Consider the following 12,430-nt stretch of genomic DNA (forward strand, 5'->3'; position numbering starts at 1 on the left):
CAATTTAATCATAATACAATTGGTTTGCAATTTTAAAAAGCTCATTTTTTTCCAAAGAAACCAATCTGAAGGAAACTTGTGTCACTTTATGACACAGGCTTCTTTAAACTATAAAGAATGTATTCTATAAAATACTGGCATGAACAGATTTGCTTATCATTCTGATGTTTTGCTCAGATGGAAACCTAATGGCTATTAGCCATGTAGAAAATAAATACTAGAACTTTAGACTTTTTGTCTTGCTACACAATAGAAAAACAGTAGCTTCTGCTTGTTACCATTCAGGGTTAATTCTGCCGTCTGGCTCTCAGATCAATCAATCGACATCAGAGACTGAGCTAGAGAGCAAATTTTCAGGAATAAACATAGTCTTTTTTGACAATGACTTGCTGAAGTTATCATTTTCTTTTTGCTGACCTACCAATGTAAGCAATATTAATGTATTGCTTCAAGCTAATGACATCATAGTTTCCAACAATTCCTGAAGCGTCTAAAAAAGGCTGATTTTTCAAAATTCTCCTGTAACTTACACGGGCTGATTTCATCAACTTTATTTTTTCCACTTCAATTTCCTTCCTCCTCAACTTAGTTATGTAATCCCAGCACCACTGATAACGTCATGACACTTAGTATGATTTAAATTGCCTTAATGCAATGAGAAGTGCTTTGGTTCAAGATTAAACCATTCCATTACCTCCCCATATCTACATTTCCTTCCTGGATTTTTTTGGTGGATGTAAAACTGTAGAGAAGCCTGCTCAATTATATTTTTAAATCACGCACACTTTATGCTTATATTCAGTCTACATTTCTGATCATAGTAATATTTTAATATAGTTTATCTTGTATGAATCAGGAAGCGAACTACCAATTGTATCCATGTTTATGCCTATATACCTGTTCCCCTCCTTTTCCAAGTACTCTATTTTTACCTGCTGTCCCACTCTCATTTTTTGACTACTTAGTTAGTCAACAATGTGCCAGTGAGCACTCTACATTGCCAAGAAGATTTATCTTCAAAATGCTGAATGTCTACAATTCTAGGTTTATCCTGAGTTTGCTAACATGATAGCTATTGTATATGTGGATTATGCCATTATATGTATAATTCCATGAGCATGGGCTATCTTGAAATAGAAGCAGAAGAATAATACATAATTTACCTATATTACTTTGAATCTCAGTATTTCATATTTAAATCTACAAGAGCATCATGTTTATGTAAAAACATCCATCACAGTTTCCAAATTTACAATACATCAAAGCAAAATAAACCAAACTCAAAAGCAAAGTGGGAAAAGGATGTTTATTGGATTTTTATCCTACCTTTATTTTTGGTCAAGACAAGGCTGTGTAGATGCTTAATGTTCATGTCTCCTGTTTTTCTCCACAATAATCCTGTGAGGTGAGTTAAACTAAGAGTAGTTGTTGTTAAGACCATATGTTAAGTTTCAGTTCAAAGATTTAATGCTCACGTCTGCCCACAGCAATCTAGCCAACTAAAGTTCAATACAAAATTGGCACCAGATCAGGATCAACAGAATTCAAGGGGAGATTGGATTTGGACAGTTTCTGGCTCTGTAATGATTCTAAGCTGATGACACACTTAACCATTCTATCTGCTGTTCTCCTACATCTGGCCAGTTATGATACCTAGGAGAAGTTTAAATCTCAGGTTCTTCTGGTTTCTAACCTAACACCTTTGTCATTACACCAAAGAACTACTAGTCTTTTAAATAAGTACTGTTGTTCTCCTCTTAATACATAATACTTTTAACAATATTAAAACTAGCATCAGTTTTTGCTTCAGGTTACCTATGTGTTATTACTATTTGTGAAATTAATTGGCATGCTAATGTTAGTCACTATGGACCACCTTCTGAGTCACTTCATTTTATGATTCTTAATTTAAATAACAATTAGTTAAAATAACCTAGATGAAGGAAAAATGACTATACGTGAGAAAATTATCGTAGCTAAATTAATCTTAAAATTTAACATGGCAATATTTAAGATTCAGGTATATAAATAGTGTGATCCATCTTTTATGTGACATTTTATCAAAAGAAAACGACACAAATGACCTGCATATTTCAAAGCAATCCCAGCAATTGCTACAAGGCAAAATTATCCTTATTGCTTATGTATTTGTGTTTGTCTGTGTTTTGTTCTTCTGAATTTCAAATTATATTTCTTATTGCTTAAATTTATTAATTTAATTTAATGAAATGTAAGATGTTTCCTAAAATTCTCACCAGTTGCCCTAAAAAACTAAAAAACTCCAAAATCTGCAATATAAATCTTCGAAACATTGAAATACCATTAGGCAGTCACAGGACAGCATTAAAAAACAATTCTTGCATCGACCAGCCAATACTACAGCTCTAAGTTTTAAGCACACTCTTAAAAAGTTAGGACTTTATTGCCTTTCGGAATGGCAAGTTTTCTTAAACGTTTCCTGAATTTGACCTAAATGTATCAGAATTTTCCTACCTTTCAGAAAAATTGCTTGCTAATGGAAATTAATATTTTGTCCTTTCTTTAAGGAATTAAAATTAATTAAATTCACTATGATTTCCAAATCATAAAGCCTTTTCAAGAGCTGACCTTATTTTTCCTTATTTGAGGGAATATATTGATGGGTCTATCCTTTCTACCAGGTGCCAAATATCATATCAACAAATTTTCCTAATCAGAAGTAGCTTCTAAAAGTCAATAGTCCATAAAACTCAACTCAAATATGGAGATGTATCATGTAGGTATGTATCTTATTGGCTCTACAGCTTAAATATAGCTTCTCTGAAGAACCCATGGAGCATCATGGTACTCAGAAAATCGTCCTTCTCACAAGAAATGAAAGCTTCAGTTCTAAGACTGTTCTGAAAATACACAGTGCTTCAATATATAAACACCTTAATCAAGCCTAAATGAATATACAGCCCTATAGTTGGCAACAGCTAGCAAAGTAAAATCTACCCCATTCCTTCCTTTCCTAAAGATCAAAGCTCACAAGCTGAATGCACACACACATTTCTAATTATAAATAATCCATTTGAAATCAAATGTGACCAGTAGTTAACTCATTGCTCACTCCAGGAGTTCAATTCTCACCGGCTCAAGGTTGATTAAGTCTTCTATCCTCCTGAGGTTAGTAAAATGAGGACCTAGATCACAGGTGTCAAACTCACTGCGTCACATTGTTATCATGTGACGTTTCGTGATGTTTTTTCTATTTGCGGAGGGGGGGGCATGGCCTGCACAGGACACATCTGACCTGTGGGCGGCCAGTTTAACACCCCTGACCTAGATTGTTGGGAGCAATATGCTAATTCTGTAAACCACTTAGAGAGGGCTGTAAAGCACCATTAAGGGGTATATAAGTCTAGGTGCTATTGCTAATTTCTCACCAAGTTTATATCTCAATCAGAATAATAAAATATTGTTTTAATACAGACAAAACCAAAAGTAAAGGAAACAGTAAAAGAGTTCTCTAACATCTGAGCAAATGAGAAGAGACAGTCTACACCACAACATTGCATTTATGCTTCATAATTTTTAAAGGGTTAATAGTAGTTTATCACAGAGGCCAAAATCCTAAGCTGGAACTCCAAACAACTCTAGATAAAGTTCTGGCCATGACTGATGCCAGAGCAACGACCAATCCTGTTATATTTTGAAACTGTGAAACTACTCTACTTTACCTCATGCCAATATGCCCACCCTTTTCTTTATTAAGTTTTGATTATTAGGGTTTTTTTTTTGCATACATCATCATTTTTAGGGTTTAATGCAGGCACCAGGCTTCATTCTTTAAGTTCAAGAAGAAAATAATTGGGTTGGGCGGCACTACTTTACTGAGAGCATCCCTCTTGCAACCTCTCTGAAAAATCCTCTTGATATGACATAGTTTGGAATAATTCACTCCAAACAACGCACCCTTTCAAATGGTCATTGCTGAGCATTCAGGGAATTGAAATTAGCCATGTTAGAATTTTTTTTTAAATACATGCTAACACAAACAAGAGGTATCCATTCAAATGGGTTGTTCTGAATATAGGGAAGCAATTTAATTTGGACCTACAAATCTTGTTTAGTGGGATTGATGAGCCCAAGTGGTGCAGTGGATAGAATGCATTATTGCAGGCTAAATCTGCTCACAGCCAGGAGTTTGATTGTGATGGGGCTCAAGGTTAACTCACCTTCCCTCCTTCCAAGGTCAGTAAAATAAGAGCCTAGATTGTTGGGGATAATTGATACTAACTTTTTAAGCTGCTCAGAGTGCTGTAAAGCACTATGAGCAGTATATAAGTCTAAGTCAGGGGTCCTCAAACTTTTCAAACAGGTGACAAAGTCATGATCCCTCAGACTGCTGGGGGGGGCGCGGACCGGCTAGGTGGGTGTGGCTAGTTTGTCATGGGACTGGGTGGGCATGGCCAATTTAACAGTCCATTAAACAATGCACACAGATTAAACTTTAATTTGTTTTGCTCCTGGGGGTATTTTATTTGCTTTTGTTTGCATGTTGCTCTTTTGACTAGATTAGTTTTTTATTTGTTTAAGAGTCTAGTGGTCCACTTCAGGAAACTAAGTTTTGCAGCAATTCTTCTCAGCCCCACGGACTTTGATATATCTCCCTGGTGCAGAGCTGAAGGGATTGGATACTGTAGCCTAGAGGATAATTCTCTGCCTTACAAAGCAAAGGTTGCAGGTTCAAGTCCCAGTGGGTATGGCTAGCTGATGAGGCCAAAATAAGGCCAAAATAGATTTATCCTAGTGTCCCTTAATTTTCAAATTCAGCAAAAAAAAATGTGACATATATATATATAAACATTTAACATATATATATATATATGTTTTACATTTACATTTTACAACAGCACGAAGCTTGGAAACTTCAGCCTGATGATGGTGAATGTGATTTCGCCGAAACGTCGCATAGACATGCAAAATATTACACAGGGCAAAACCCGAACTCAGAACAATCTACATATATATATATATATATATATATATATATATATATATACACACACACACACACACACACACACACACACACACACACAGAGATATAGATATGTCCCATGCACATACATATATATATATATATATATATATATATATATATATATATATATATCTTCTCTGTGTCTGTCTGTCTGTCTCTGTTTGTGTGTGTGTCTCCCCCCTCTCTTTCTGGTCTTTCTCTCCCTCTCTCGCTTTTTATCTATCTAGGCCTGTTTTTAGCCTACTGGGGCATCTGCATGCCCCGTTTTTCACCTCCCCTGCCTCCAGAAGCATACTGCAGGTCAAAAACAGGCAAAAAAAGTCCAGGTTTGTTTGGCCTCCTGGAGCACTTATGTGCCCCATTTTCTACCTCTCCTGCCTCCAGAAGCATACTGCAGGCCAAAACCAGAGAAAAATGGCCTGGGGTGGGGTTTTTTGCCACAAATTAGCTGTTTCACCCATTTTCTTGCCTCCTGAGGCATCTGTGTGCATGGTTTTCCACTTCCCCCACCTTCAGAACATCTTTGCAGGGCAAAATTACTGGCCTTACCTTTCAGTTACTTCCCATGGGGCTCACAAAGGTAAGTCCTGCACTCAGCCAAAGGGCAACCTCATAGTCCTGCACGGGCCAGATTAATGGCTTTAGCGGGCCGCTTGCAGCCTGCAAGCCATAGTTTGAGGACCCTTGGTCTAAGTGCTATTGCTATTGGAAGGACCACAAAATGATGTCTTCCATTTCCAATCCTACCAAACTTTGCTTAGGATACCATGATTTTAAAATTGAAAAATTTAGCTCCATTTATCAGGAAAGGCAAGCCACCTACATGACTGAAGCCATGATATCACACAGAAAGGTTTCAACCCAAGTTGATAAAGTTAGACTAATCTTCCTCAATGTGCTATCTTCCATTCATGCTTGATTATAGTTTTGAGGGTTTCTAGCAAACATAATATACTGCTGAAAAAAATAAAGGGAACAATAATAACACATCCAAGATCTGAATGTATGAAATATTTCATTGAATACTTTGTTCTGTACAAAGTTGAATGTGCACAACAGCATGTGAAATTGATTGTCAATCAGTGTTGCTTCCTGTGGACAGTTTGATTTCACAGAAGTTTGATTTACTTGGAGATATAGTGTTGTTTAAGTGATCCCTTTATTTTTTGAGCAGTCTAATTTAAATTCATTTCAAATTGGGAGGTTCTGTCTAGATTATACAGAATCAAACAGCAAAAGTAATTTTATTTTTGCACTACAGTATATGGTAAATCTGCCTGTGAATAGATATGAAATCCATTAACTCAATAGTATATGCTTCTGAATAGGTTTAGAATCTGAATTATATTCACTCAAAAGGCTTTCAGAAAAAAAAGTGCCATCAAAATTTGAGAACTGTTTTTGAAAAAGAAAAGACATCCAACTAGGATGGAAAAATATCAAGTTCATCATGAGCTTATTAATAACAACTAAAGTATCATGGAATGTAATTTAGTTCTACAGTGGTACCTCTACTTACGAACTTAATTTGTTCCATGACCAGGTTCTTAAGTAGAAAAGTTTATAAGAAGAAGCCATTTTTTCCCATAGGAATCAATGTAAAAGTAAATAATGTGTGCAATTGGGGAAACTACAGGGAGGGTGGAGGCCCTGTTTCCTCCCAGGATATTCTTAGAGAGGCCCCACAGAGGCTTCTCCCCACCTTTTCCAGCCCTGTTTCCTCCCAGGAGATTCCTAGAGAGGCCCCACAGAGGCTTGTCCCTGCCTTTTCTGGTTACAGTTTCGGAGGCTCAGATTTGTAAGTGGAAAATGGTTCTTGAGAAGAGGCAAAAAAATCTTGAACAACTGGTTCTTATGTAGAAAAGTTCGTACGTAGAGGCGTTTATAGATAGAGGTACCACTGTATTAACTTGCTATAATGCTGCCATACAAGTGTTGAGATTAGGCCATTCCATAAAAATAATAAAATTAGTGCAATATCCCCAGATATGGCTTTAAAGTGTTTGAGACTTGGAGTATTAAAACAGATATATAAAGATCAGCCAAGTGAAAACAAAACATAAAGACATATTGCTAGTTCTAAATAAAACTGCATTGTGAAAAATATTTGAAATATCACTTTCACATAAATCACCAGCCATGCCAAATTAAAGACAATTTAGCTTCATTTGAATAATACTTCTGAATTGGAATTGTTATCTAAGCACAAATTTCCTGGTGTGTTGCTGCAAACACAAAATACTACATTTTTGCTCATTACAGTTAATTACAGTGCAAACCTCCTATAATTAATTATGCCACAGTATTTCAGTCCAAAGTGAACCATCGCTTGCTGGTCCCTTTAAAAGCAATTGCTTTGTGTCGACATTTTCAAGACGTTTCCTCATAATCTAATAATCACATTTGTAAAATTATATTACCACTCTATTTATTGCATCTCCTTCTCTCCTCCCATTGAATGGATTCCCTGCAAGTCAAGTTTTGGAAAACAACAGCACAACCGTTTTTTAAAACTCTGCTTTATAACAGTAACAAAGGGGCAATTGTCTGACTACAACAATCTACTTTAATTATACATGCATGGAATTCTTACACTGCATTATTAAGAATCTCTTCCCCCGGGTTTTGCCACACTGTCCATATTACAGCAAGACTGCAGGCAATTGTTATGCGCCCCTCTGCTCAGTGCTCTCCTCTTGCTTTTGAAACCAGGAGACCATAATCCTCCCTTTGTGACATCAATCATTTGCTGCAGGCCTGATGTGCCAGACTCTACCGGACCAGCTTTGCTTTCCCCGCTGTGAAGGAGAATTAGCATTGTCATCATCCAGAGCCCTAAAATGTATCGTGTCCTGAATATGGTTTGCCAGGTCAGTTGTGCACATGCAAGGATAGATGTCATCATGGCTGCATAGATGTAGCCTCTGGACTTACTGCCTGTTTTAAATCTCCTTGTTTCATGCTCATTTATCAAGCCTGCCATTTAAAATTATGGAGAAGCTAAAGACGTCCCAAGTTCAGTTGGGACCAAGGCCAGCAATTCCCAAATCTTTAGCTTTGATCTTCTGTATTTTGTAGCAAAGCAAATGGATGGTCCCGAACTTCGAATAAAGAACTTTAGAGCAAAAACACTAGTTAAGTGGGGTGGGGGACTAAAACATAACAAACAAATATGAACTTACGGGAGAATAAAGACAATAGAATACTCATTTATTTACTTATAAAATGTATTGACCACCCATCTAACCTCAGGATAACTTTGGATGGTTTGGGGATTCATGATACATTGCATGAAATTACCTTAAAAGTATCAGCAAATGCTTTCCATGTCTCATTTTTCCTTCTTTGTATGGTATGGTTCTGCTTGAGTTGCAAACTGTCTACACAACTTTATTGAACCGCCAGCTTCTTGAGCACAAGATTATTGAATCACCGAGTGCACATGTTCAGATACTCCCCACCAGAAGCTTACTAAATGCCCTTTTTTTCCTTTTCAGGAATCTAGGAACGATAGACAAAAAGTGGCATCGCTTGGCTATAAATCACTGATTCCCACCCTCCACACACACAAAAATCTAAGTACCATACCCCCCAAAAATTGTCCATAATTCATTTAATACAGTATATCTATTTTGAATATGGGAGAAAGAAAACAAATATTTCCAATTCCATGCAAGGTTTCCCCCCCCCCCCCCGAAGTAAGTCCCATTGATTTCAGTTTTATCTCCCAAGTAAGCACAGCATCAAAACTCTATATACCAATAATTCTTTGGTCTTTAAAACACATTTAGATTTTATCTGCGTATCCCAGAATTGTATGAACGAACATCAGGACCGGAAGAGTGGAAGCTCATTTAAAATTTCCTATAACATTACAAACAACATTTTTTGCTCTAATTCGGCTCCTCAAAGACCAGCAAAAGTAGACTATAGCCTCTCTCTGAACACAGGCTCTGCCTCCTCCCCCTTCCCACTCTCTAATCACTCAGAAGGGAGATTGGAAGATTAGTGAAGGAAGGGGGAGGACAAATTGCAGTTAACCCTTTAGCTGAATAATACCCCATGATGATCTAAATGTATGATCTAAATCTATAGGTTGTGCTCTTTTGCTTCTTTACTTATTTGCAAGTCCCTCCGAACTCATAAGGACTTACTTCTGGCAAAGCCTCCCCCCCCCAAAATCATCAATCTGACATACTGCTATCGTAGTTGATAACCCAAACTCTGTGGGAGGGGGCAGAGTGAGAGACCTCAACTGGAAGTAGACAAAAAAAACCCACAGTAATGAGGATAAGATTGGAGTTCATAAGATTTAAGGCCTCTTTTACATGGCCATAGCAAAGGGCAAGAGACCACCTCCGGAAACAGCATCCACAGTTTTTATCGGTGCGCCATAATACTGCAATCATTTTGGCAGCAATTTCATATTCCTCAGCTCTGTTATTCATGTCAAGATATATTTCACAGTGGAAGGAGCTGTAATTTTTTTTTTAAAAAAAATAATTATCTAGCCCTCAGCATTATGGGGGATAAAGGTGAACTGATTTTCCAGCTCCTGCAATATGAGAAGGAGCAAGATACAAACAAATAAAAGTCACTTTCCGTTTTAAAGCAGCACTTTTCCCAGAAACCTTCCCATTGACAAGGCGGACAAGCAGTTGCTATGGGGCTTGAGGTAGGAGGAAGAAAAAGAAGAGTGGAGAAGGGTTGCACACTTAAATGGGTTTCAGAAAAGGTTGGCCTATTTCACAGAAAGATCTGGATTTCAACTCTGTCCCCAAGAAAATTGCAGGGACTGCAGAGCTGCTGCCATGCAGGGCAACAAGAAAACAGGCGATCAGAGGCAGCAGCTGGAGATGGAAACGCCTATTAAATCCGTTAGACAACAGATGGGCAAAGCTCATCTCTCTCTTTCTCTCTCTCTCTCTCTCTCTCTCTCTCTCTCTAAAGGAAAGCAAAACACAATGCACCATGTTTTATCATCCCACCATAAGGAATAACTCTTAACACCAACCGTCTTCCAAAAAGACCTATCGTAAGGCATGAATGTTGGAACCTATCTATCTTACTTTTTAAAAAATTTATATCTCTCAATATGACACTTCAGAAAACCTGAAATTTACTCTGGGGTCCCTGAATCAAAGGCTGCCAAACAAGAGGGCCCCGACTGGAGTTGTTATCAAAAATGGAGAACAAAAAATATGGGAAATCTGGCAGACAAAGATTTGTCAGTGTTTTGCCAGGGCCTTTTCTTTTGCCATTACTCTTTGCGTGCCCTTGAAGTGCATCCCAGTGCTGCAGAGAACCAGCCAGTCCAAATCTTGAATACATTTGAGGGGATCTAATTATATCGCTGAGGGCAAACACACCTGCTCCCGGCTAATGGCCCACACTCTCTTTCCTTCTGTTAATATTCCTTGCCATTGTTCTTTTCAGAGAACCCACCAAACAACAAATCTCTGGCATCTGACAGCAGGACAGGGAAGCTGACTCTAAGCAGCAGAAAATTGTGATTATTGGGAAAACAACAACAACAACAACAAACAAAAAGACCATCCTGGGCAGGATTTGCAATTCTTTTTTTCTTCTTCTTCTTCTTTTCCTAGTGACCACCCCTTCCCATTTTTTGGTTGCCTTCCAAAATCGTCAACAAAGACGGCCGTGCCATCAATTGCACTCTATGTCTTCTCTTCCCCACACCTCTACTAACTGCACCTTCAAGACTACACCCTTTTCAATCATGATGTCATAAAACACTGCTGGTGACTCCCCTGTTTCCTCCTCCTCCTCTTCTTGATCCACGATTCCTTTTTTAAAAAAATAAGAAAATCCATGCCCTGAATCCAAGCCAAATGGACCAGCAGCTGAGCATCTCTCCCCCACCCCACCTCCCACCCCCAATTCTACCAGCCCCTCCCCACCGGCACTTTGACTGTCACCAGAACACCACCCCTTTTCCAGGAGGGATCCACACAAAGCAAGCTGGGCTTTGAAACAAGGTTCAAATCACCCCCAAATCTCTCTCCCCCCCCAAAAAAAAACCCATAAGAGCCGCACAAGGCAAAGGAACCCCCTCGAATAGCAAGAGGCCACAGCGACAAGACAAGGAGGGACTCTTCCCATCTCCCGTCATGTCCGCGACTGCCACCTTCTTCTCTCCCGGGTTTGCTTGGCTTTGCTGCGGCGGCGGTGCCGGGGAAACAACCCACCTGTCTGCCCTTTGCCCAGCGTCTTCTCCAAGCGGTAGGGTCCAACATATTGCGCGTGTTGAGCTCCGCTGCCTTCCTTGCCAGTTGAGGTCATTTCTACCTGGCTGGGGTTTGAAACGCTCGGCGATGCTGCGCCTGGTATCCCGCTTGGGGAAGCTCCGGGCTCGGGTTTGGGGGTTGGTTGAGGGTTTTTTTCTTTTCGTGTCTGGTTCCTTTTTAAAAAAAAAATCCGGGGGTTTTTGCCCGCAGTGCAAGGAAAGCGCCCGGTGTCTCTCTCGCTCTCGCTCTCTCACGGAGTCTTCTGCTTGATGCTCGTCCACTTGGCGGAAAATTAACTCTCTCTTTTTTTTCCTTCCCCCCTCGGCTTTTTCTCCTCCTCCTCCTGTCCGTCCTGCTAAGGGGAAGGGATGCCCACAGGAAGACTTCTCAGCCGGGGCTTTAAGGGTGGGGGAAATCTCCGAGCATCCGAAGCATGGTGCCGGTTCTCAGCCACCCGCACGCTTTAGTTCGCTCTAGGAGCTGCTCAGCAGGAGCTGGAGCAGCGGAAGCGCTGGGGCCCGTCGCTCCGACTGACACGAGGCGCAACCAATCCCCGGCAGCATCCCGGCCCCTCTCCCCTCCCCTCCTCTCCATCCACTACCTTGCCTTGGCCATGAAGCATCGGTCGCGGCTGCTGCTGCCGCCGAACATCGTATAAATAACCAATGGCAACCGCCGTCAAACGGCGAGGGGATTGGTCTCGTCAGGACACAGGGGTTAATCCCCGTTTCAAACTCTGTCCTGTTTCAAACTTTGCCTGCATAGAGCGAGGGCGGGGGAGCTATCTGGTTGCTGCCAACCTGCCTTCCATTGAGGACCTGTATACAGTACTGCACGAATCAAAAAGAGGGCTGTGAAAATATTTACTGACCCCTCATATCCTGGACACAAACTGTTTCAACTCCTACCCTCAAAATGTCGCTACAGAGCACTGCACACCAAGACAACTAGACACAAGAACAGTTTTTTCCCAAACGCCATCACTACTAAACAAATAATTCCCTCACTACTGCCAAACTATTCACTAAGGCTGCAATACTATTACTATTAATCTTAGTATCATTCCTATCACCCATCTTCACCCATTTATGACTTTATGACTGTAATTTTTTGCTTGTATCTTTATGATTTATATTTCTATTGATTGCTTCCTGATTGCTTATGTGCACTCTAT

The 12,430-nt window shown here is 39.7% G+C and overlaps 1 protein-coding gene across 6 annotated transcripts in view; it reads right to left on the bottom strand.

Moving 5' to 3' along the window:
* The window catches only part of BRSK2 (BR serine/threonine kinase 2), a 585,161-nt gene extending 573,437 nt beyond the window's left edge, over window positions 1-11,724 (bottom strand). For all 6 annotated transcript variants that reach the window (XM_070765086.1, XM_070765110.1, XM_070765119.1 and 3 more), the window contains exon 1: window positions 11,218-11,724. In XM_070765086.1, the coding sequence (XP_070621187.1) occupies window positions 11,218-11,311 (94 nt within the window). In that variant the 5' untranslated portion in view covers window positions 11,312-11,724. The remainder of the gene's footprint in view (window positions 1-11,217) is intronic.
* Window positions 11,725-12,430: the final 706 nt, after the last annotated feature.

Source organism: Erythrolamprus reginae, chromosome 1 (genome assembly GCF_031021105.1).
Source record: "Erythrolamprus reginae isolate rEryReg1 chromosome 1, rEryReg1.hap1, whole genome shotgun sequence".
Lineage (NCBI taxonomy): Eukaryota > Metazoa > Chordata > Lepidosauria > Squamata > Dipsadidae > Erythrolamprus > Erythrolamprus reginae.